At 42.8% G+C, this 26,317-nt stretch overlaps 1 protein-coding gene across 4 annotated transcripts in view; it reads left to right on the top strand.

Annotated features, from left to right (window-relative positions):
* Positions 1-1,311: 1,311 nt before the first annotated feature.
* Positions 1,312-26,317, top strand: part of sfswap (splicing factor SWAP) — a 115,639-nt gene continuing 90,633 nt past the window's right edge. For all 4 annotated transcript variants that reach the window (XR_011594155.1, XR_011594154.1, XM_070888141.1 and 1 more), the window contains exons 1-7: positions 1,312-1,578; positions 6,146-6,312; positions 6,792-6,923; positions 11,796-11,878; positions 20,004-20,229; positions 23,448-23,557; positions 23,894-24,032. Coding sequence is in view for 2 of the 4 variants with exons in the window: in XM_070888141.1 (XP_070744242.1) it covers positions 1,364-1,578; positions 6,146-6,312; positions 6,792-6,923; positions 11,796-11,878; positions 20,004-20,229; positions 23,448-23,557; positions 23,894-24,032 (1,072 nt within the window). In the remaining 2 variants the exon portion in view is untranslated. The remainder of the gene's footprint in view (positions 1,579-6,145; positions 6,313-6,791; positions 6,924-11,795; positions 11,879-20,003; positions 20,230-23,447; positions 23,558-23,893; positions 24,033-26,317) is intronic.

Raw genomic sequence — 26,317 nt, 5'->3', positions numbered from 1 at the left:
CACCAACGTCAGTGTCCTCGCTCAGGCCGACATCCCCAGCATCGAAGCACTGACCACACTTGACCAGCTCCGTTGGGCGGGCCACATTGTTCGCATGCCCCAGACACGAGACTCCCTAAGCAAGCGCTCTACTTAGAACTCCCACACGGCACACGACCCAAGGTGGGAAGAGGAAGCGTTTCAGGGACACCCTCAAAGCCTCCCTGATAAAGTGCAACATCCCCACTGACACCTGGGAGTCCCTGGCCAAAGACCGTCCTAAGTGGAGGAAGAGCATCCGGGAGGGCGCTGAGCACCTCGAGTCTCGTCGCCGAGAGCATGCAGAAACCAAGCGCAGGCAGCGGAAGGAGCGTGCGGCAAACCAGACTCCCCACCCACCCCTTCCCTCAACCACTGTCTGTCCCACCTGTGACAGAGACTGTAATTCCTGTATTGGACTGTTCACCCACCTGAGAACTCACTTTTAGAGCGGAAGCAAGTCTTCCTCGATTCCGAGGGACTGCCTGTGATGATGATGATGATGAGAAACGCAAGTCTTTCTACATTTCTTTTTATAATATGGCGACTGGAATGGGATAATTAGAAAAAGAGCAGAGATATAAAGAAAAGGTAAAAAGGAGAAAAAGAGTGGCGATATAAAGAAGAGAAAAAGAGCGGAGATATAAAGAAAAGGTACAAAGGAGAAAAAGAGTGGCGATATAAAGAGAAAAAGAGCAGAGATATAAAGAAAAGATAAAGAGAAAAAGAGTGGAGATATAAAGATAAGATAAAGAGAAAGGAGAAAGAGTGTAGATAAAGAGAAAAAGAGTGTAGATATAAAGATAAGATAAAGAGAAAGGAGAAAGAGTGTAGATAAAGAGAAAAAGAGTGTAGATATAAAGATAAGATAAAGAGAAAGGAGAAAGAGTGTAGATAAAGAGAAAGAGAGTGGAGCTATAAAGAAAAGAGAAAGAGAGTGGATATAAAGGAAAAGGAAAGTGAGACTTGACTATTTTCTTTTGGAGCAGTTGGCCAACATGAGAGCCATCTGTGATTAGGGCGTTACACATTCGCCAGGGAGTATATGGGTTTTTTGTTGCGCAGCCGGGAAACTAATGGCGGATAAAAAAATAACGGCGGAATTGATAAAGTGGGGAGCAGCCGGCGCGGGTTGGAGTTGGTGTTGTTTGATGGGGGAGCGGCGCGGCGCGGCAGATGTGTGGCGAATGTGCGGGCGCTGCCTGGCGGCGGCCATTTTGTGTCGGCGGGGTCGGGCGGGAGAGCGCGGCGTCCGCTCGGGTCAGTCCGTGTGTGTGTGTGTGAGGTAAGGGCGGGGTAGCTGGGGGGGGGGAGGGGGTGAAAACAACCGGCACTGCCGCACACCATGGCTCAGGCTTACCCGCACCTCCACCACCGCGCCAAGAAGACGGCGAGCGGCGCGGCCAAGAAGAAGAAGAAGCGCGACGAGAAGCCGGCCGCCGCCGCCGAGCTGCTGGTGTTCGGCTACGCCTGCAAACTGTTCGGCGAGGAGGAGCAGGCGCGGGGCCAGGAGCAAGGCCTGATCCCCTGGATGGGAGAGCCGGGCCTGCTGATCGACAGGTCGGTGCCCGGCCCGCGGCCCGCACTCTCTCTCTCAGCCCTCTCGCACACCTCTCTCTGGGTGTGTGTGTGTGTGTGGGGCGGGGGGCAGCGCCGTGTACATGGCAGCCTCAGCAAACCACACACACACACACCCAGAGAGGGAGAAGGGAATGCTGGAAACACTCCCAGAGATTGGGGTCATTCATTGTTTCAAACATTGAGTGTGTCTCTGTTTCAACACTCGCATTTGGTTTCTATTTAAAAGGTTGTCTCTTATTTTAACACTCAGAAATCTGGTTTATTTTTAAAAGGTCTCTATTTTAACACAGAAATTTGCTTTTTATTTAAAGATTGTCCTTTTTCAACTCTCATTTGATTTTTATTGAAAGATTATTTCTATTTTTCAACACTCAGCTTTGGTTTCTTAAAATTCCTCTTTTAACACATTTGCTTTTTATTTAAAGATTGTCCTTTTTCAACTCATTTGATTTTTATTTAAAGATTGTCTTTTTCAACTCTCCTTTGCTTTTTATTTAAAGATTGTCCTTTTTCAACTCATTTGATTTTTATTTAAAGATTGTCTTTTTCAACTCTCCTTTGCTTTTTATTTAAAGATTGTCCTTTTTCAACTCATTTGATTTTTATTTAAAGATTGTCTTTTTCAACTCCTTTGCTTTTTATTTAAAGATTATTTCTATTTTTCAACACTCCGCTTTGGTTTCTTAAAATTCCTCTTTTAACACATTTGATTTTTATTTAAAGATTGTCTTTTTCAACTCTCACTTGATTTTTATTTAAAGATTGTCTTTTTCAACTCTCACTTGATTTTTATTTAAAGATTGTCTTTTTCAACTCTCACTTGATTTTTATTTAAAGATTGTCTTTTTCAACTCTCACTTGATTTTTATTTAAAGATCGTCTTTTTCAACTCTCACTTGATTTTTATTTAAAAATTATTTCTATTTTTCAACACTCAGCTTTGGTTTCTTAAAATTCCTCTCTTTTAACACTTGATTTTTATTTAAAGATTGTCTCTTTTTCAACACAGATTTGGTTTTTATTTAAAAGATTGTCTCTATTTTAACACTCAGAAATCTGATTTATTTTTAAAAGGTCCCTATTTTAATATTCAGATTTGATTTTTATTTAAAGATTGTCTCTTTTTCAACATTCAAAGTTGGTTTTTATTTGAAGATTATTTCTATTTTTCAACACTCCACTTTGTTTTTTTTTTAAAAAGGTCTCTTTTTCAACACCGGTTTGGTTTTTATTTAAAGATTGTCTCAATTTTAACACTCTCAAATTTGCTTTTTATTTAAAGATCGTCTGTTTTTCAACTCAAATTTGATTTTTATTTAAAGATTACTTCTATTTTTCAACACACAGATTTGGTTCTTTTTTTAAAACGAAAGATGGAGTTTCTCTATTCTTCAGTGCTCACGGAGCTTTGAGTTTTGAGTGTCTCTATTTTCCTCTTGAGAACAGAAGGCTGAGGGGTAGACCTGATTTAGATTATGGAACCTACGATTTAAAAATTTTCATCCCTGCTATCAAATTCCCACCCTATCTCTAACCTCTTCCCACCCTCCAAGATATCTGCGCTCCTCCAATTCTGGCCTCTTGCTGCTTTCGTATGTTACTAGCAAAACAAATCAAACATCAATATCTCACTGGGATATCCAGGCCGTAACAGCGTGGATATCTTGTAGGCTGCCTGCAGGATATCCAGACCGTAACAGCGTGGATATCTTGTAGGCTGCCTGCGAATTCCCTCTGAGGGCAGTGCTCAATGTGCTCCAGGGTGTGATTAGGAGCTCCACAGTCGCATAATGGGGAGGCTTTAATCTTCCAGCTATTGAAAAGGTGGCAGCATCGATCGTAACCACGGTTTGTGAGGAAGGTTTGATCCTTCAGGTTGTGCTGTGGGGTCCTCTATAAGGAATTCATTCTGTATGTCACAGTTCTTCCAAGCATTCGCCACTTGCTCATCCCTGAGATTAATCGCTCCACCATTGATGGCCGTGCCTTCAGCCGCCGAGGCCCAAAGCTTTGGAATTCCCTCCCTAAACCTCTCCGCCACCCCTCGTTAAAACACTCCTTAAAACCTATCTCTGACCAAGCGTTTGGTCATCTGGTCAGGCAGCATCTGTGGAGAGAAAAACAGTTAACATTTCAGCTTGATGACTATAAGAACTGGGAAATTTTTAGAGATAAACCAGATTTTAAGCAAGTGGACAGACAGGGAAAGGGGGATAAGAACAAAAGGGAAGGTCTGTAATAGGTGGAAGGCAGGAGAGATTAAATGACAAAAGGGATGATGGGGCGAGGCAAAAGCTAATGAGACAAGTAAAGAAACAAGATATGGGTCTAGAAGAGGTGTAAATGGGAATGGCAGAATCATCATCAGCTGCCATGTTTTAAAAAAAAATAGAGATTATAGTCTGAATTGCTGAACTTGATGTTGAGTCTGGAGGATAAGGTGCTGTTCCTCGAGTTTACGTTGAGCTTCGTTGGAACAGTGTAAGAGACTGAGGACCAACAGGTCACAATTGGAGTACAGTGGAGAATTAAAGTGACAGGCAACCGGAAGCTCGGGGTCACGCTTGCGGACTGAACGGAGGTGTTCCTCAAAGCGATCACCCAATCTGAATTTGGAGGAGACCACTTGCTTAAAACTGGTTCTATCTCTAACTTTTTTTCTAATTCTAACAAAACTTCATTGACCTGAAATGTTAACTCTCTCCACAGATAAGAAACACATAAGATTCTGAGAGGGCTTGGTAGGATAGATGCTGAGAGGTTGTTTCCCCTTGCTGTAGAATCAAGAACTATAGGTCACGTTCTCCGGGTAATGGGCCGGCCACTTGAGACTGAGATCGGGAGGAATTTCTTCACTCGGTTGTGAAACTTTTGGAATTTTCTGCCCCAAGGGGCTGTGGATGCTAAGTTGTTGAGTTTCTTCAAGGCTGAGGTAGATTATTGGACTCTCGGGGAATCAAAGGATATGGGCATAGGACGGGAAAGTGGATTTGAGGTCGAAGATCAGCTATGATCTCGTTGAATGGCGGAGCAGGCTCGAGGGACCATATAGTCGACTCTTGCTCCTAATTCTTATGTTCTTAGCGGGTCAGGTAGCATCTGTGGAGAGAGTTAACATTTCGGGTCGCTTACCTTTTGTCAGAACTGGACAAAGTTAGCGATGTAATGGGCAGGGGGGGTGGGTGGGTGCAGGCGGTGACAAAGAACAAAAGGGGAAGGTCTGTGATGGGAGCAATTAAAAGACAAAAGGGAGGTTGGTGCAAGGCAAATAGCCCTCCCCTGAAATGTTAATAAGAAAGTCTTGCACTTCTATAGCGCCTCAGGACATTCCAAAGCACTGTACAGCTAATGTAGTCGCTGTTGAAATGTAGGAAATGCGACAGCCCATTTGTGTACAGAAAGCTCCCACAAACAGCAATGTGATAATGACCAGTTAACTGGTAATGGTTCTACTATTCCCATTTACACCTCTTCTGGACCCATCTCTTGTTTCTTTACTTGTCTCATCACCACCCCCTTTTTGCTTCGCACCATCATCCCTTTTGTCAATTGAATCTCTCCTGCCTTCCACCCTATCACAGACCTTCCCTTCTGTTCTCTCCTTTTCCCTCCCTCTGTACTTGCTTAAAACCTGTTCTATCTCTAACTTTTTCCTGTTCTATCTCTAACTTTTTTCTGTTCTGACAAAAAGTCATTGACCTGAAATGTTAACTGTTTCTCTCTCCACAAATGCTGCCTGACCTGTTGAGTGTTTCCAGCATTTTAAAAAATGTTATATTAAATTTCTGGGATTTGTGGGCCATTATCTGTTAAATGTAAGCTGCATGAAGTCTCTCTATATTTACTGATTTATTGATTCCCCCTCTTCTCTATATGTGTATATATATATATATATATATGTCTCTCTCTATCACGTAATCCAGAGCTTCTTTCCCCAGTGAATTTGCCAGGTAGTAAAATGGCTAGGAAAAAAAAAACAGAACTAGTCATGATTTTGCCTCCAAGGGACGGGCCTCCAGTTGACGAAGAGCTCTCACTCTCCTCCTCCTCGTCCTCCAGGAAAACGCAGAGCATGGTGAAGCGAGGACATTTTCGGCCCTTTTGGTTCTTGCTGATAGGTATTTATGTCCTCGGGTTTGTGCGCCTGTTAAAACTGCTTTTTGCAGATGAAATGTTGTCAAGCAAGAGTATCTTTGACAGATAGCAGTGCGGGTGATTGACTGAAGCATGCACGGTAAGATTCTTTTTTAAAACAGTGTTGGCACTTGGCAAACCGGATGTTTGTTTACATTTTGTTAACCGTACAATATTGTGGTGAGGAACAGGGTTAACTTTTCTCTGTGTACTTTCTACCGTCCTTATAAAGGCAAATAAATGTTTAAATTTAAATTTTTAATACACTAAGTTATTTCATTTTCATACTTTGATGTAATTTGTAATGTTATTGTTTCTTAAATATCACTTTCAGGTTGCCTAGTGTGGTAAGTATGTGATCTGGTCGGTAGTGTGTGTTTTTATTGTATTGACCAGCGTCTTCGCCTTGCAGGTATGATTGTCGGGGTCACTTGCATGACCTCTCAGAATGCGATGCTGAGTACACTTGGAACAGAGACTATCAGTTATCAGAAGAAGAGGCGAGGATTGATGCTCTTTGCGATGAAGAGAGGTATTTAGCCTTGCATACGGACTTGCTTGAGGAGGAGGCAAGGCAAGGTACTTTTTGCAAAACAACTTTACCTTTCAACCAAATTCATGTGAATTTCTGCAAATATTTACAACCTTCTGGAATTTGACCATGCACTCATTTTTTTTGATGTTCCTTATTTGACAGTATCCTGGGGATTGGAAAAGGAATCCTTCCTTGTCAAAAAGGACCTCAGGAGTAGTTAAATTAACCTGCAAAAGAGAATTGTTCGTAACTTATAGGGCAGATGGAAACTAAGAATTCTGTTTTGTCTTTCTCTGCAATGGGAAAGCTGACTTGTCTGCTGATTATCTATTTTGAGCCTTTTTCGTGATTCTCATCAAAACTGATTTGCAATTGTATTTTAAATCTTGTCATTTAGTCTGTACCACCACAATTGAATGTCCGATTTTAACTTTTAGCTTTACGTGCATGTTAGATTTTAAAGTAGTGTTTGCTTCTTTAAGCCTAATGCATTTGTTTCCCCTCCACAAACCTGCCCTTTAAGAGGAAGAATATAGGCGTCTGAGTGAGGCTTTAGCAGAGGATGGCGTCTATAATGCAGTTGGATTTGGTTATAACAAAGATTACTATGATCCATCGCAACCAACAGAAGAGGAAGAACTCAACAAAACAGATGGCAAGTATAGAATTAATGTGATCTCCTCCGGCGCGTTCTCCTTTTGAGCATCTCGCCTTATTTCTCCCCTCATTTAAAATTCTCGTTCTCTACTGCCCATTCAGTACTGTAAAAATGTTATTACTGATATTTCTTCTCTACTTTCCTCCCTCTGCCTCTGCACTGTACGACTTCTCAGCCTCAGTGATTTCAACCTCCTTCTCAATTCATCATGCTCTCTATCTTCTGAGTTCACTAGCCTCCTATCCTCCCTTAATCTCTCCCTCCATGTAAACTCCCCAACCCATGTTCCCAGTCCCTCGGCCTTGTCATCTCGTGCCCTCACTATTCCCATCGTGTCAATCACAGATAAGGCCATCTCTGACCACTTCCTTGTATCGCTCTCCACTCACATCCCCCTAACCCTACCACCTCCTGTATTCGCCCTGGAAAAAACTCTCCGACTATCTTACAACTGCACTTATCAACACCCAACTGTCCAGTCTTTGGCCCTCCAGTCACCAGGACATTTCTGCAGCTATCGATCTGCTCAATCACACCCTCACCACCACCTTTGATGCCCTAATTCATGTTAAAACAATTTCTCTCACCCTGGCCGTTCCCCCTGGTACAGCCCTGATCTTTGCTCCCTTAAGTCCTAGGGACGCAGACTTAAACAGATATGAAGGACAACTGGTTTATCCACTCACCGCCAGATCTGGCTGGACCACATAAAACATTATTCAGTCCTGCTCTCGTCTGCCAAAATTGCTCACTATTCCAGAATAATTCTGGAATATTAAGATAAACCTCGACTTCTATTCTCCACTGCTAACCGTCTTTTTAAACCTCTCTCCCCGGTCTCTACCCTCATCTCCGACAGTAGGTGTGAGGAGCTCATGAACAACTTTGTCTCTAAGATTGAGACCATCCGTTTGGCCGCCTCTGCTTCTTCCCTTCCTTCCCGTGGTCCACCAGGCGAAATTTCCTCCTAAGGATCCCCCTGCCCTAGCCCTGACCTCATTCTCATCTTCTCGCATCTTTCTCCAGTTTCTCTCCGATCACCCCTCATGACCTTTCTGAGCTCATCCTGTCCATTTGACCCACTTCCTGCTCCCTTGACTCTTCCCACCAAACTGCTGACCACCCAACTTCCTTTTCTGGCTCTCATGTTAGCTGACATTATTAAAGGTTCTCTCTCCTCGGGTACTGTCCCCCCTCCCTCAAACCTGCCGCCATCACCTCCTTAAAAAAAAAAAACCTCCACCCCTCCTTCCTTGCAAACTACCGCCCCATCTCCAACCTCCTTTTGAATGTGTTGTTGCCTCCCAAATCCGTGCCCATTTTTCCCGCGATTCCATGTTTGAATCCCTCCGATCCGGTTTCTGCGCCTGCCACAGTACCGAAACAGCTCATCAAATGACATCCTTTGTGACTGTGACAAAGGGAAATTGTCCCTCCTCGTCCTTGACTTGTCTGCAGCCTTTGACACGGTTGACCATTCTATCCTTCTCCAACACCTCTCCACTGTCATCCAGCTGGGTGGGACTGCACTCGCCTGGTTCCATTCTTATCTATCTGATCGTAGCCAGAGAATCACCTGCAACAGCTTCTCTTCCCGTTCCCGCATCGTTACTTCTCGTGTCCCCACGGATCAATTCTTGGCCCCCTCCTATTTCTAATCTACATGTTGCCCCTTGGAGACATCAGCCGAAAACACAGTGTGAGTTTCCACATGTACGCTGATGACACCCAGCTCTACCTCTCCACCACTTCTCTCGACCCCTCCAAGGTCTCCAAATTGTCAGACTGCTGGTCCGACATCCAGTTCTGGATGAGCAGAAATTTTCTCCACTTGAATATTGAGAAGACTGAAGCCATTGTTATTGGTCCCTGCTATAAACTCCGTTCCCTAGCCACTGACTCCATCCCTCTCCCCAACTTTCTGTCTGAGGCTGAACAAGACTATTTGCAACCTTGGTGTCATATTTGACCTTGAAATGAGCTTTTGACCACACATCCACAGCATATCTAAGACCGTCTATTTCCATCTCCATAACATCGTTCGTTTCCTCTTATCTGCCCTCATCCATGCCTTTTGTAACTTCTAGACTTGACTATTCCAATGCATGCCTGCCTCTCCCACATTCCACCCTACTAGAGGTGATCCAAAACTTGGCTTCCTGTGTCGTAACTTGCACCAAGTCCCGCTCATCCACCTGTGCTCGCTGACCTGCATTGGCTCCTGGTTAAGCAATGCCTCAATTTCAAAATTCTCATCCTTGTTTTCAAATCCCTCCATGGCCTCGCCCCTCCCTATCTCTGTAATCTCCTCCAGCCCCACAACCCCCCCACCCCCACCAAGATGTCTGCGCTCCTCTAATTCTGCCCTCTTGAGCATCCCTGATTATAATCGCTTCACCATTGGTGGCCGTGCCTTCTGTTGCCTAGGCCCCAAACTCTGGAATCTCAAATAACCTCTCTGCTTCTCTACCTCTTTCCTCCTCCAAGACGCTCCTTAAAATCTACCTCTTTGACCAAACTTTTGGTCACCTGCCCTAATTTCTCCTTCTGTGGCTCGGTGTCAATTTTTTATCTCATAATACTCCTGTGAAGTGCCTTGGGACGTTTCACTACGTTAAAGGCGCTATACAAATACAAGTTGTTGTGCCCGGATAATAAACCTTTTGTAAATGCCAAATATTCGTAATAATTGATCCTAAAGCCTATGGATTACATGTGATTTCGCAAAGCATTTTGCTCTTCAATTCAAAATAAGGGATAAATATAGATCTGAAGTTCAGCCATTTGAAATTGATTGAAATATAAAATTAACAGTAAATTTGATCAGATTGTGAATATCTCGATTGATAATTGAAAATGATGCTAGTGTAGCGAGAAGAGAGTGTTGGCTGTTGCTAAACTGTGCCTAAGTTTTATAGACTTGACAAATGGATTGTTTACGGAATTTCCCTATCCAAATGTATATTCACATTTCTATAACTAAATTACTCTTTGCTGGTTTATCAAATGTGAGTCGAAGCTTGACTAGCGAACATAAGAATTAGGAACAGGGGCAGGCCATTCGGCCCCTCGAGCCTGCTCTGCCATTCAATGAGATCATGGCTGATGTTCAATCTCCACCGCACTTTGCCGCCCAATCTCCATAACCCTTGATTCCCATAGAGTCCAAAAATCTATCGATCTCAGCCTTGAATATACTCAATGATTCAACATCCACAGACCTGTGGGTTAGAGAATTTCATAGATTCACAACCCTCAGGAAAGAAATTACTCCTTATCTCAGTCTTAAATGGCCGGCCCCTTATTATCCTGAGACTGTGACCCCTAGTTCTAGACTCTCCAGCCAGGGGAAACAACCTTTTGGCATCTACCCTGTCAATCCCCCTCAGAATCCTATATATTTCAATTAGATCACCTCTCATCCTTCTAAACTCCAGTCAATTTAGGGCCCAATCTACTAAATCTCTCCTCATAGGCCAACCCTCTCATCTGGATAGAGGGAATTAATTGCTGAACTCCATTACAAAAATTGATGCAGTTTATATTTATTAGAAATATGTTTCAAATTATATTGTAATTCAAATAGAAATAATGTATGTAATAATCTTGGTATAGTAAATAGTCCAACCTTAATAGCTTTTAAAATTGGCAATTGTTTTCCCAGTTTGTCAGCAATAGAGATGAAGTTCATGTTGCAATGCAGTTAATTTGTACTTTATATGTCAAACCTGATGTAGCAAGTCTAACTTCCTATTCTTACATACATATTGTACCAAGTAAGGAAAGGAGCTGCATTTGTATTAGCACTTCTCATGTCCTCTGGATTTCCCAAAGTACTTCACAACCAGAATACCTTCTCTGAAGGCTATCATTGCAGATGAATAAATGTACATTTTCATTAACTTAGTCACAGCCTATGGATTACAGTGTAGAGGGACAGAGAGACCTTGGAGTGCATGTCCACAGATCCCTGAAGGTAGCAGGACGGGTAGATAAGGTGGTTAAGAAGGCAAATGGAATAATTTCCTTTATTAGCCGAGGCATAAAATACGAGCAGGGAGGTTATGCTTGAACAATATAAAAAAGTAGTTAGGCCACAGCTAGAGTACTGCGTGCAGTGCTGGTCACCACATTACAGTTAAGTCATGATTGCACTAGATAGGGGACAGAGGACATTTATGAGGATGTTGCCAGGACTGGAGAATTTTAGCTATGAGGAAAGACTGGATAGGCTGGGTTTGTTTTCTTTGGAGTAGAGGAGGCTGAGGGAGGGATCTTATTGAGGTGTGTAAAATTATGAGGGGCCTGGATAGAGTGGATAGGACGGACCTATTTCCCTTAGCAGAGGGGTCAACAACCAGGGGGCATAGATTGAAAGTAATTGGCAGAAGGATTAGAAGGGAGTTGAGAACTTTTCTCACCCAGAGGGTGGAGGGGGTCTGGATGTCACTGAAAGGGTGGTAGAAGCAGAAGCCCTCATCACATTTAAAAAGTACTTAGATGTGCACTTGAAGTGCTGCAACCTACAGAGTTACGGACCAAGAGCTGGAAAGTGGGATTTGGCTGGGTGGCTCTTTGTCGGCTGGTGTGGACACGATGGGCCGAATGGCTTCCTTCTGTGCTGTAAATTTCTGTGATTCTACATCTGGTGTAGTGACTGTTATGTAGGCATAATACTCTGATAAAATGGTCAGGTGGAGATATATTTTCCCATGAATATACTTGAGCTTAATTCAGTTAGTCATCTGCAATGATGTAATAGCCATTGGTGGGAGGAGTTTTTTTTTACTTCAGAACACTGCATCTCCATGTGTAGTTGCATGTTGTATTGTATTGCATTACTAGCATTTTCTTTTTATCTTTTGGCAGTTGAGAGTGATGATAATGCAGAAGAGAATGAGGAGCCATACACTGCTCCTCCTGGGCTACTTGTCCCTTCTGATGTAGAAGTTGTAAGTATCTCGCACTTCTTGCCATTATTTCATGTAGAATGTCGTTGGTTGTAGTGTTTAAATGTGGTCGGTTTTCACAAGAAGAGATGTTAATCAGGTTATATCTACCGATTCCAAAATCAAAAATGCCACATTTTCATAACGAGAATTTAATTTCTAGACTATTGTATTTATCGATGTACCTTATTTTAAGTTCTTCTACCATTAATGGGCAACGGCACCCTATTGAAAACATAATTTTACTTTACTGTTCAGCCAGTTGTTCTGAATTGTGTTCTTGAGATTTTTGGGAAAATGTAACTAGCTAATTGGCAGTCGTAAGCAGAATATTTTTTTAATGGTGAGAGACTATTCAGAAGGACCTGGGAGCCCCTGTATGTGAGTCACAAAGTAAAAATGCAGGTACAGCAAACAATTAGGAAAGCAAGTGGTACGTTTGTCTTTACTAACCTTTTTCTCTTTACATATAGAAGAAACATAGAAAATAGGTGCAGGAGTAGGCCATGCAACTTCAGTACCCCATTCCTGTTTTCTCGCCATGATCCCCCTAGTAAGGACTTCATCTAACTCCTTTTTGAATATATTTAGTGAATTGGTCTCAACAACTTTCTGTGGTAGAGAATTCCACAGGTTCACCACTCTCTGGGTGAAGAAGTTTCTCCTCATCTCAGTCCTAAATGGCTTACCCCTTATCCTTAGACTGTGACCCCTGGTTCTGGACTTCCCCAACATTGGGAACATTCTTCCTGCATCTAACCTGTCTAAACCCATCAGAATTTTAAATGTTTCTATGAGGTCCCCTCTCATTCTTCTGAACTCCAGTGAATACAAGCCCAGTTGATCCAGTCTTTCTTGATAGGTAAGTCCCGCCATCCCGGGAATCAGTCTGGTGAACCTTCGCTGCACTCCCTCAATAGCAAGAATGTCCTTCCTCAGGTTAGGAGACCAAAACTGTACACACTACTCCAGGTGTGGCCTCACCAAGGCCCTGTATAACTGTAGCAACACCTCCCTGCCCCTGTACTCAAATCCCCTTGCTATGAAGGCCAACATGCCATTTGCTTTCTTAACCGCCTGCTGTACCTGCATGCCAACCTTCAATGACTGATGTTCCATGACACCGAATGACCTACTCCTGCACCTATTTTCTATGTTTCTGTGTTTCATTACAAAAGGACGAGTATAAGAGTAAAAAAAAGTCTTGCTGTGATTATAATAAATTGATTATCTGCTCAAACATTTTTGTGTCTTTCTGCGTATGCAGGTGGTCATGCCCGCCCCTTTTTGTGCATGCACAGTACTCCACAGTGCAGCGTGTCATGGGCCTACGTGTTCATAAGAACATAAGAAATAGGAACAGGAGTAGGCCACCTGGCCCCTCGAGCCTGCTCCGCCATTTAATAAGATCATGGCCTTAGCTCCACTTCCCTGCCCGCTCCCCATAACCCTTAACTCCCTTATTGTTCAAAAATCTGTCTATCTCCACCTTAAATATATTCAATGACCCAGCCTCCACAGCTCTCTGGGGCAGAGAATTCCATAGATTTACAACCCTCTGAGAGAAGAAATTCTTCCTTATCTTAGTTTTAAATGGACGGCCCCTTATTCTGAGACTATGTCCCCTAGTTTTAGTTTCCTCTGAGTGGAAATATCCTGTGCATCCACCTTGTCGAGCCCCCTCATAATATTCTGTTTCAATAAGATCACCTCTCATTCTTCTGAACAATGAGTATAGGCTCAACCTATCCTTATAAGTCAACCCCCTCATCTCCAGAATCAACCTAGTGAACCTTCTCTGAAGAGCCTCCAATGCAAGTATATCCTTCCTTAAATACGGAGACCAAAACTGTACGCAGTACTCCAGGTGTGGCCTCACCAATACCCTGTACAGTTGTTGCAGGACTTCTCTGCTTTTATACTCTATCCCCCTTGCAATAAAGGCCAACATTCCATTTGCCTTCCTATTACTTGCTGTGCCTGCATACTCACTTCTTGTGTTTTGTGCACAAGGACCCCCCCAGTACTGCATGCAATTTTTCTCCATTTAAATTATTTGCTTTTTTATTTTTTTCTGCCAAAGTGGATAACCACACATTTTCCCACCTTAAACTCCATCTGCCAAATTGTTGCCCACTTAGCCTGTGTATCCCTTTGCAGATTTTTTGTGTCCGCCTCACAATTTGCTTTCCCACCCATCTTTGTATCATCAGGAAACTTGGTCACATTACACTCTCTTCCCTCGTCCAAATCATTAATATAGATTGTAAATAGTTGAGGACTCAGCACCAATCCTTGCGGCACCCCACTCATTACTGTTTGCCAACCGGAAAATGACCCATTTATCTCAACTTTCTGTTAGTTAGCCAATCCTCTATCCTTGCTAATATATTACCCTCAACCCCATGAACTTTTTATCTTGTGTATCTTTTATGTGGAACCTTATCCAATGTCTTTGGAAATCCAAATACACTGCATCCACTGGTTTCCCCCCTATCCACCCTGCTCGTTACATCCTCAAAGAACTGCAAATTTGTCAAATCTGATTTTCCTTTCATAAAACCATACTGACTGCTTGATTGAATTATGCTTTTCCAAATGTCCCGCTACTGCTTCCTTAATAATGGACTCCAGCATTTTCCCAACGACACATGTTAGGCTAACTGGTCTATAGTTTCCTGCTTTCTGTCTGCCCCCTTTTTAAATAGGGGCATTACATTAGCGGTTTTCCAATCCGCTGGGACTGCCCCAGAACCAAGGGAATTTTGGTAGATTGCAAACCAATGCATACACTATCTCTGCAACCACTTCTTTTAAGACCCTAGGATGCAAGGCATCAGGTCCAGGGGACTTGTCTGCCTTGAATTCCATTATTTTACTGAGTACTACTTCATTAGTGATTGTATTAGGAAGGAATCCCTCCCTATGGTCCCTTGATTATCCACTATTGAGATGTTTTTAGTGTCTTATACTGTGAAGACCGATACAAAATATTTGTTCAACGTCTTTGCCATTTCTCTCTTCTCCATTTATTAATTCCCCAGTCTCATCCTCGAGGGAACCAACATATACTTTAGTCACTCTTTTCCTTTTTATATACCTATAGAAACTCTTACTATCTGTTGTGGGGGGGTTGGGTCATGAATCCGTTGGAGGAATCTGGGCAGGGTGAGAAGGTCAGGATCCGCTGGGGGATGGCGGAGGGGGCAGGTGGAAAGAAGGTCAGGAACTTGGGCGGTATGGGGAGGTCAATAACTTGTGCTGGGGGTAAAGGTCAGGCACTGGGGGGGTGGGGGCAGGAACTTATTTAGGGGGTGGGAGAAGATCGTGAAAGTGATCCCTGTGTTCCAAGTGAGCTCTGTTCTATCTGGAGTCGGCAGTCAGAATAGGTCAAATTACACTTTAGTCCCCTTGGAGGATAAGACACACCCAGCAGTTTCTCTTTGCAATCAGGAATTGTCATCAAGGAGGCTTTAGGTGTTACAAACAAATGTGTCACAATTGGTGAGACCACACCTGGAGTACTGTGTACAGTTTTGGTCTTCTTACCAAAGGAATGATATACTTGCCATAGAGGGAGTGCAACAAAGGTTCACCAGACTGATTCCTGGGATTGGGGGATTGTCCTGTGAGGAGCGATTGAGTAGACTAGGTCTATATTCTCTTGAGTTTAGAAGAATGAGAGCTGATCTCATTCAAATATACAAAATTCTTACAGGGCTTGACAGAGTAGATGCAGGGAGGATGTTTCCCCTGGCTGGGGCGTCTAGAACCAGGGGTCACAGTCTCAGAATAAGGGGTTGGCCATTTAGGACTGAGATGAGGAGAAATTTCTTCACTCAAGAGGGTGGTAAATCTTCGGAATTTTCTACCCACGAGGGCTGTGGAGGCTCAGACATTGAGTATATTCAAGACACAGAGATCGCTACATTTTTGAATATTAAGAGAATCAATGAATTATGGGGATAGTGCAGGAAAGTGGAGTTGAGATACGATATTGAATGGCGGAGCAAGCTCGAAGGCCGAATGGCCTACTCCTAATTCTTAAGGGAGGGAGCTGTGAGGCGGACACTAAGAGGCTGCAGGGTGACTTGGACAGGTTAGGTGAGTGGGAAAATGCATGGCAGATGCAGTATAATATGGATAAATGTGAGGTTATCCACTTTGGGGGCAGAAACACGAAGGCAGAATATTATCTGAATGGCGGCAGATTAGGAAAAGGGGAGGTGCAACGAAACCTGGGTGTCATGGTTCATCAGTCACTGAGAGTGGGCATGCAGGTACAGCAGGCGGTGAAGAAGGCAAATGGTATGTTGGCCTTCATAGCTAGGGGATTTCAGTAGAGGAGCAGGGAGGTCTTACTACAGTTGTATAGGGCCTTAGTGAGGCCTCACCTGGAATATTGTGTTCAGTTTTGGTCTCCTAATCTGAGGAAGGACGTTCTTGCTATTGAGGGAGTGCAGCAAAGGTTTGCCAGACTGATTCCAGGGATGGCTAGACTGTCATATGAGGAGAGACTGGATCAACTGAGCCTTTATTTCGGAGTTTAGAAGGATGAGAGGGGATTTCATAGAATCGTATAAGATTCTGACAGGACTGGACAGGTTAGATGCGGGAAGAATGTTCCCGATGTTGGGGAAGTCCAGAACCAGGGGACATAGTCTTAGGATAAGGGGTAGGCCATTTAGGACTGAGATGAGGAGAAACTTCTTCACTCAGAGTTGTTAACCTGTGGAATTCCCTGCCGCAGAGAGTTGTTGATGCCAGTTCATTGGATATATTCAAGAGGGAGTTAGATGTGGCCCTTACGGCTAAGGGGATCAAGGGGTATGGAGAGAAAGCAGGAACGGGGTACTGATGTGAATGATCAGCCATGATCTTATTGAATGGTGGTGCAGGCTCGAAGGGCCGAATGGCCTACTCCTGCACCTATTTTCTATGTTAACCACATTGCCCTCATCAAGAAAGTAGAAGATCAGCCATGATATTGAATGGCGGAGCAGGCTCAAAGGGCCAAATGACTTATTCCTGCTCCTATTGCATGTATTATGCCGTGTCTGCAGAGAAATAGATTCAATAATAGTCATGTTTCCCAGTGAAAAGGTTCCTGGTGGGGCAGGGTTGTTATGTGTTGTGATTTATTGTTTAGTGGTCTGCTAATGGGATAGCAGGGACTGCTGTGTGGATTTCAGTACTACTCCAGTGTGGCAAATCATCTAGATAAATTTGAGTTCCGGTCTTGTTTACTGTTGGTAAATTTAGAAATTCAAGAATTTTTATGTAGGCCCAATGCATTGCACAGCTGGATATTTTATATGACTAATTCGAAGCTTGTCGCTTGTCTTGGGAGTTGATGAGGGTGATGGAAGAGGCGCGTGTACAACATAGACTGTTGAAGCAATAAGATAAGATGGAAAATGCAAAAACCGAGAGAGTGATTATCCATGTTTGCTTATATTAATCACCCTGTCAGAATAGGTATTTATTGGCACTTAAGTTAATCAAACTGTCCTAAGGTTGTTGGATATTTTTTGCATGTTTACTGGTTGTTCAATCGCAGGCAGCTACTCTTTCTCCCTTGGGCTGAAGGCTACAGTTGCATCGGCAGTCACTTCTAGTAGTTTGCCCACACCATCGTTTTTTCTTCCCCCTCTACAGAAACCTTGTGATTGTCTAACTCGCCATGTATTTGCAATCAATGTTATTGTCCTTCTGGATCATTGTAGTCCATTGCTCACTGAGCCAATTGAAAAGATAGTATACCACTAATGTTGAGGATTTTTCTCTGCAGGCATGTTGCACTTCACTGGAAATTCGCTTTTACTAAAAAAGGCAGAATCTGATCTAAGCTAAATATATAATATTAGTAACACTTTTAATCGTCAAAAACAGTTCAGTGAATCTTTTGTAACAAACATGCCCTCCAAATTCTTTAAATCTTGAACTGAGAAACCTCTTGAAATTGGCTAGTTTTTTCCTGCTGTAATAATCAGCATTACTGGCAGTGAAATTGTCTACACGGTTATAGTGTCTCGAGGAGAGGTTGAACATTGATGGCACGAGTACCTTTTCAGGCCCACCTGATCACCTGCCCAATTTTTCAAATGTGATTAACAAAATGTTACCATTTGTGTAACAGTTATGGTTAAAGTGATTCCTCGGACTGAGAATTAAAAGTGAACTGAAAAACTGTACTAAACGCGCTACCGTTTAGTCAAGTTTAATAAAGAACATGGTAAACCATTTCTGAATTAAAAATTGAGATATTCAGTAGTAATTTTCAGGACACGATGTTCAAGATCTGTCTTCCACCAGTCAATATGTTGATGTTCTGTAGGGAAAGAGACCTTGGAAAGTGTCTGCATTTTCTTTAGAATTTACAGCACAGGAACAGGCCATTCGGCCCAACAGGCTTGCCGTCTCTAAGGAACATATTGTGGGCTGTCTGGACTTTTTGCTTTGTTCTCAGTACCCTGATTTCTTTATGTTACAGGTTGTTGGAGCATGGAATTCTTTGCCACAGGGAGTGGTTGAGGCAAAGATTGTTTTTAATTTTTGAAATGTGGGCAATGCTGGCAAAGTTACATTTATGATTACTGTAGTGGTGTGTCTTTAACTGCTCCAGTCTTTATGGCAGTGGTGTTCCGTAGGGAATTGCAGGATATTGACTTGGCGACAATGAAGAAACAGGAGTGTATGTCTAAAGTGGGATGATGTATGACTTGGAGAGGAACTTAGTGATGATCAAATGCTGCCTTTATCTCTAGTGCCGTTACTCTGACCTCTGGCATTCAGCTCGTGTGTCCATGTCTGAATCTTTTAAGGGGAAAATGGATAACTTTATATAACTATAAGTAATGTATATTGAAGGAATCAAGGGATGTGGTGATATTGCAGGAAAGTGGAGTTGAGGTAGAACATCAGCCATGATCTTATTGAATGGCGGAGCTGAGGGGCCGAATGGCCAACTCCTGCTCCTATTTCTTATGTTTGAAACAAAGGAAGATACATAGCTACAGGAGGAGATTGGGGCGGTGGGATTAGTTTTCGATTGCTCTGGCGAAGTGCTTTCGATTGCTCTGCCGATGGCTGGAATGGCCACCAGTTCAGTATTGGAAACTGTGGTTCTGAGAGGGAGTACTAGAAAAGGCACCCTATGAATAGTTTCAGAAGATTTTAAAAACGTCGATAGCAGCAATTTTGTTTCTCCCTCTCCTTCACCCCATGCATACCCTGCAGGTGCAACTATGTTGGGGGAAAAACATTGTACCTTGCATTTGTGACAGAAAGCTTTAGTATTGTAATAAAGCCATCGCGTCCCTGAGAGATTACTCTAGAAATATAAAAGTAACACGAGTGGAGCTATTTTCAAGGAGTGTTTCAGGACAATGTATGCACCGTGCTTGTTGCTTCCCTTCACTGTACAAAGTGCATTTTACATGAGCATGGTGCATCAGTTGTGCACTCTGTGACAAACTATTCCCGTTTGCTCATGGTGGGATATCACCGATGCTCCCTCTAAGCTGGTCGCACAGTAATGGAAACGTTCCCGTCAAGGCCGCTCACTGGTTTTGCATTGTAAATATCGAGCATGCGCAGAAATTTAAAAGGACCGTGCGTATTAAAGGAAGCAGGCCATGCAGAACAATGTGCAGCATACAGGTACAGGGAGCATTGAATATCACCAATCTTCAGTTTTATTTTGTGTTATAGCAGAAAGAAGAAACATGAGCAAAGCTGCCTAGTTTGTGTACTTGAATGCAAGTGAAGAAGATAAAACTGACTTGAATACACACTCACTAGAAAATACGTTCTGTTCTTAAAAACAAATATGCTTGTGTTACATTTACCTAATTGATAAATTGTGATCTTATCAAATGTACCAAATCAACTGATGTTTAGTGTCCATCGGTTAACTAGTCAATATTTTTAGATTCCAGTACATTGATTGTATTGTGGCAGTTTGAACCTCGAAAGTATTAAATAAACTAACTGTATGCAGCATTATAAGTGGCATTCTACCATTGGTGGAGACTGAATATTTACTTCAGCTCTTCTAGTTTTACGACTGTTTCCTTATGAATGTAGGTTGTTGCAACATGCATACAATTTTCTTTTCTCTCTCCAGCCTGCAACCTCTAAAATGCATGCCATCATTGAGCGCACGGCAAAATTTGTCTCCAAGCAGGGCACGCAGTTCGAAATCATGCTTAAAGCTAAACAAGCCCGGAATTCTCAATTTGACTTTCTGCGTTTTGATCACTACCTGAATCCATACTATAAGCACATTCTCAAGACCATGAAAGAAGGGAAATATGTTGCTCAGCCAGAAAAAAGATTTGACGAGAAAAGGAGTAAGTTAAACTATTTCTGATCACCTTTCCGTTACCAATTCCTGTTTGGAATCCTGCAATTTGATCCATTTTATTCTGAAGTTGCACGATGTTGCTTGGGAAACAAGAAGTGCAGTTTTCAGTGTGTGTGAAGGAAGAGAGGGGTTGAATATGTCATTGATGTTCAGGAATTAAAAGGGCCCAGTATGACTTGGAAGTTGATGGGTCACCAAGTTGGGATGCTGAGGGGATTAAAAAGGTGATGGAGAGGCACTAACTATAATGTTTCTCAATTCTTTGCAGATGGGAATTGTATCAGGGTGGTGAAGGTTAAACCGTAGTCTTGGGGGAAGGGGATACACCGGGCAATTACAGATGAGTTAGCCGAGTGTTGATGGGAAAACCGCTAGAGGCTATAAATAAAGGATAGCATTGGTGTATATTTAGAAAGGTATGGGCTAACTGGAGACCGAAAGCAAGGATTTCTAAAAGGCAGCTTGTGCTTGCCTAATCAAAATGATCAAGCACAATCAATAAGGGAATGTAATGGACCCCCTATATTTGTCTTGATAAAGTACCGCACCGCATGTTTTGTAAGTGAGATTAAGGCACACTGAAGATGTGGCATGAATCGATCGATGGCTAAAGGATAGAAAGGGGAGAGTAGGATTCCATTTTTTCTTGGGATTGGCAAGATGTAGCTAGTGTGCCACAGGGATCTCTGTTGGGACACCTTTACATGCATAAGTGACTTGGGCATTGAGCTAATGTTAAAATCTGCTGAAAGCATTAAATTAGGAGGCATGGCAAATGGGGAAGATTGCAAGAGAGCGCAGGCAGGGGATTGGGTAGATAATGTGGCAAATGACGTCCAATGGCCATAAATGTGAAGTCGAACGTTCTGAGAAAAGAACATGGAATGGAAATCTAACATGAACAGTAACATTCTCAATGGAGTGGAGGAGCAAAGCGCTGAGTTACAGATGCACTGATCTTTAAAAGCACGATAGCGGTTGGAAATTTATTAAAAAAGGGACAATAGAACTCGGGATTTTTATATAGGGGCTCTGCATTAAAACCCATGGAAGTAACATCTGTATAAGAGGTTGATTAGGCTACAGTTGAAGTAGTTTGTACTGTTTTGATGCCCCCATTATAGAAAATATTAGTCATGGAAAAGTTGCACTGTAGATTTTCTAGGATGCTTACATAACACTGCTCTTCAGAAATAGCTTATTGTCTGTGATGATCGGGAAAGGTTTCTGAGAGCCATGACACTGGTTATATAAATGCAAGTCTTTCAGCAAGGTAGCAGGGTGAAGAATGTATGGTTATGTTAGATTTGTAACACTAAGACTGTATTCACTAGAACACAACATTCAAGGAACAGCGTGGAGGAGCATCTAATTTAAACATTCAAAGCTGAGAGAATGGTCAAATATTATTGCCAGTGGTGCATTGTTAACCATTGGACTGAATGCCTTTATTTAAAGGGTCAGGTTATAAAAATCAAAAATAAATCATGCAAAGGTTTTTCAGTCTTTGTGGTCTTTTTTCGTCGTGATTTGGTACAACTGACTTGCTCGGCTATTTCAGAGGGCGGTTAAGAATCAATCACATTGCTATGGGTCTGGAGTCACCTATAGGCCCAGACCGGGTTAGGTCGGCAGATTTTCTTCCCTAAAGGACATTAGTGAACTAGATGGGTTTTTACAACAATCTGGTAATTTCATGGTCACCATTACTGTCTCCATTTTTTATTCCAGATTTGCTTAACTAACTGGATTTAATTTAAATTTGAGTTCGTGTCTCCGGATCATTAGACCAGTAACATAACCACTATGCTAACAAGCCTCCAGTTCTTGAAGAGAAAAATATTAAAGGGTAATGGGGAAAGAACCAGGAAATTGGATTCGAGTGTTATCGTTCCAATGCTCCACATAGAGACAACTAGCTAAAATGAAAGCTCATGGAATTGAAGGCAAATTATTGACCTGGTTAGGAGATTGGGTAGATGGTAGAAAACAGAGAGGTAGGGATAATGTGCATGTACTCAAGCTGGAAGGAAGTGACTAATGGTGTCCCATAAGGACCTCTGCTGGGGCCTCAACTTTTAATGACTTGGATAACACAATAGAGAGTTATATATCCAAGTTTGCCAATGGCACAAAGATTGGTGGCATAGCAAGTAGTGTAGACAGGAACGTAAAATAACAAAGCGGCATCGATAGATTAAGTGAGAGAGAAAAACTGACAGATGGATTTCAATGCAGGTATGTGTAAGGTCATCCATTAGGGTCATCAAAAATGGATAAATTCAAGTTTTTTTTTTAAATGATAAGTTAGGAACAGTGGAGGTCCAAAGAGATTTCGGGGTCCATCTACATAGGTAACTAAAATGGAGTGGTCACGTACAACAAATAATCAAAAAGGCTAATAGAATGTTGGCCTTTATAGCTGGAGGGCGAGAATATAAAAGGCAGAAGTTTTGCTACCGTTCTACAATGCCCTGGTTAGATCACATCTGGAGCACTGTTACCGCTCTGATCACCACACCTTAGAAAGACCTTGGAAGTCGTGCAGCGCACATTCACCAGAATGTTACCAGGGCTCCAAGGGTTAGATTATGAGGAGAGATCAGTTGAAGGTGATCGAACTTTGGGGAGTGATTTGATTGCGGATTTTAGGATTTTGAAAGGAATTGATGAGTAGATAGAGAGAAATGTTTTCCGCAGGTTGGAGAGTCTAGGACAAAGACAAATCTTAAAATCAGAGCTAGACATTTCATGAGAAAAGTTAAGAAACACTTCTTCACACAAGGGGTGGTAAAAGTGTGGAACTCTCTTCCATAATAAACAGTTGCTCGTTCAGTTAACAATTTCAGAACTGAGATTGATAGATTAAGAGAGTTGGTGCCAAGGTGGGTGGATGGAGTTAAGATACAGATCAGCGATGATCCCATTGAATGACTGAACAGACTGAAGGGGCTGAATGGCCTCCTCCTATTCCCATGTTCCAGTGTGGATCAAGGACTTGCAGAGATGGAATGGGCCCGCTCTATAATACAATTTCTATAATTTGAGAAATAGCACAATTTCCTTGCCGATGTTGGATCTTTAAGATCAGTTAATCGAGCAGAATATTGTAGACTGCTGCTTTGGCCATTAAGGAGGAAAAACTCAAGGCCTTTTCAAGACTTGGATATTACAATTCATTGAAATGCATTTTAATCTTAACAGAATCTGTAACAGAATCGGGTGAAGATGATGATGATGACAATGATGGTTGTTACCTTCATCCGAGTCTCTTTGCTTCTAAAAGTAACTCCAGATTGGAAGAACTGACGAGGGTGAGTGTTCGCTGACATCTGGTTTTACAGTGGCTTCATTTCAACACAAAGTATAATTTGATTTTGAGTTGGTAAAAATGGCTGAAACTCAGTTTCCAACAGTGGCTGTACTCCACCTACGTTTTTTATTTTAATTTAAGGAGTGAACACGAGTATAGTACTAAGTCAGTGTCTTGTAATCCAAGTGGAGCATTGTCTTGTGTTTGGGTAAGATGGTTCTGCAAAAGAAAGTCAAAACCTGGATAGTAACTTGCAAAATAAATCGGTGTATCTGTAGGCAAAATGTTGGTCGACATGAGAGTTGAGCTTAATGAAAGGTCTACCATTTTATTTTAGCCTCTGAAAGTAATGGATCCAGACCATCCTCTTGCAGCTTTAGTGCGCAAAGTACGAGCAGATGCCAAAAACCTGCAAAAACAGCAGGAATCGGAGAACTCCGAAGCAGTAGCAGCCACCGTAGAATACACTGCAGATTGTAAGTATGCAGAACAGCACTGGCTGTTCAATTCAACATGTGAAAGTAAAACTTGATGTCAATTTCATAGATTTTTTTTTCCTCTTCCAATTTTCTGCCATCATCTCCCGAAGGCATTTCTTTGTACGTAAGTCCAGTCCGTTATGTGCTGCAGGTGATTGCTCTTTTAATATGTTCATTCTCGGAGATGTGGACATTGCTGGCAAGGCCGGCATTTATTGCCCATCCCCAAGTAGCCTTTGAGAATGTGGTGGTGGGCCACCATCATGAACTGCTGTAGTTTGTGTGGTGAAGGTACTGTCATAATGCTGTTGGGTAGGGAGTTCCAGGGATTTTGATCCAGCTTGATGAAGGAATGGCAAGACGTGTTCAGGATGGTGTGTGACTTGGAAGGGAAATTGAGGAGGTGATGTTCCCACGTGCCAGCTACATTTGTCTTTCTAGCTGGTGGAGGTCGCGGGTTTGGGAGGTGATGGCATATAAAGCTTTTGTGAGTTGCTGCACTGCATCCTGTAGATGGCATACACTGCAGCTACGGTACACTGGTGGTGGAGGGAGTGGATTGGATGGTGTTGAGTTTGAGTGCTTTTGCAGCTGCACCCATCCAGGCAAGTAGAGAATATTCAGTCACACTCCTGACTTGTGTGACTGTGGTGAGGCTTTGGGGAGTCAGGAGATGAGTCACCTGCCACAGAATACCCAGCCTCTGATGTGCTCTAGTAGCCACAGTATTTTTGTGGTTGGGCCAGTTGAGTTTCTGGTCACTGTGGATCCCCCAGGATGTTGAAGGATTTGGCGATGGTAATGCCATTGTGAATGTCATGGGGAGGTGGCCATTGCCTGGCACTTGTGTGGTACAAATGTTACTTGCCATTTATCAGCGCAAGACTGGCTGTGGGCATGTGGGCACAGACTGCTTCATTATCTGAGGAATTGCGAATGTGGCCGAACACTGTGCAATCATCAGTGAATAGCCCCACTTCTGACCTTATGATGGAGGGGAAGTCATTGCTGAAGCAGTTGAAGATGGTTGGGTTGAGGTGATAGATACTGAGCCCTGGATCTCTGGGCATGTGTTCTTATACTTGGCCTCTGTGAGCTGTGTGGGGAGCGATGGATGTGAGTTCTGCATTGCATCGCTCAAGCACTTGCTGGTTTGTACATTATAGTACAGATCTCTCCAGACCAGCACCCTTGGGACCTGACCGGTGCTGGAACAGAGAATTTCCCAAACCCCGGGAGATCTTGCTTACCGGTACCGGTGGACAGCGCCGGGCTCCTGTGTGTGCGCACTGGCAGCCTGTGAGCTGTTCGCTCGGCACCCACGCACGCACAAGCTCACTGACAGCCGCTCCCAGCCGAACACAATGATTGCAGCCGATCAAAACTGTTTTTTTAAAAAAAAACGCTCGATTCTCTCAAGCTCAACTAATGCTGAACCACGCATGTTTCCGGATGAGAGTCCCTGACTGGAGTGGTACAACCTGTATTGTGATTTTACAGCATTCATGGTAGAACACTGTTGGGAGGGAGTACTTTGGACAATTTTTCAATGAAGTAATCTGATATTTTAAGTAAAACATGTATAAAAGATTGCAGGTGGGCTGATCGGAAGATATTTGCAGACAAGGAAGGCGATTTGGCCCATCTTGTTGCAGCCATTCAGAACTCCCTCCCCATCCCCCCCGGCCATTGTTGCCTCCAATTGTTTCTTAAATCATGACTCTACCTAGCAGGCCACAGTATGCATTGATTACTCTTTGTATGGAAAAGGACTTCAAAGAACAGTCTCAAGATTGCTGTACATAAGTTTGAACCCATGTCCTCTGGCTGTTTAGTTTGAAGTATTTTTCTGGATTTAACTTTTCCATATCGACTATCTTGTATACTTCAATAAGAGCACATCTCATGTATGCTTTCCTCATAACGTTAATTCTAAGGTTTCAGCCTTGTGGCTCCTCTCTGCATGTGTCCACTGATGTGCTGTCTCGGACCATCACTGGACTCGTTACTCGAGATCCAATCTGACCAGAGTACTGTGCAGTTTGAGCATAATCTCCTCTGACTTGTACTACTGTTTTGGTTGTATCCTGTTTGCGCTGTTGATTTCTGCTCTGCATTGGTTCGACATGTTGAATGTCAAGTCAACTAAGATTCGTGGATCTTTTTTAACTTCAACTGTCGCCATTTCAACTTCATTTGTGAACTGCCTGTGTTGCCAAGTCTTTCTTCCCACGTGTAGCACTTCACATCTGTATTCGCATTAAATTTTATCTGCCCTTATT

The sequence above is a fragment of the Pristiophorus japonicus genome, chromosome 8, assembly GCF_044704955.1.
Source record: "Pristiophorus japonicus isolate sPriJap1 chromosome 8, sPriJap1.hap1, whole genome shotgun sequence".
Lineage (NCBI taxonomy): Eukaryota > Metazoa > Chordata > Chondrichthyes > Pristiophoridae > Pristiophorus > Pristiophorus japonicus.
The sequence above is the reverse complement of the archived record's forward strand: the minus strand, read 5'-3'. Positions and strand labels throughout refer to the sequence as shown.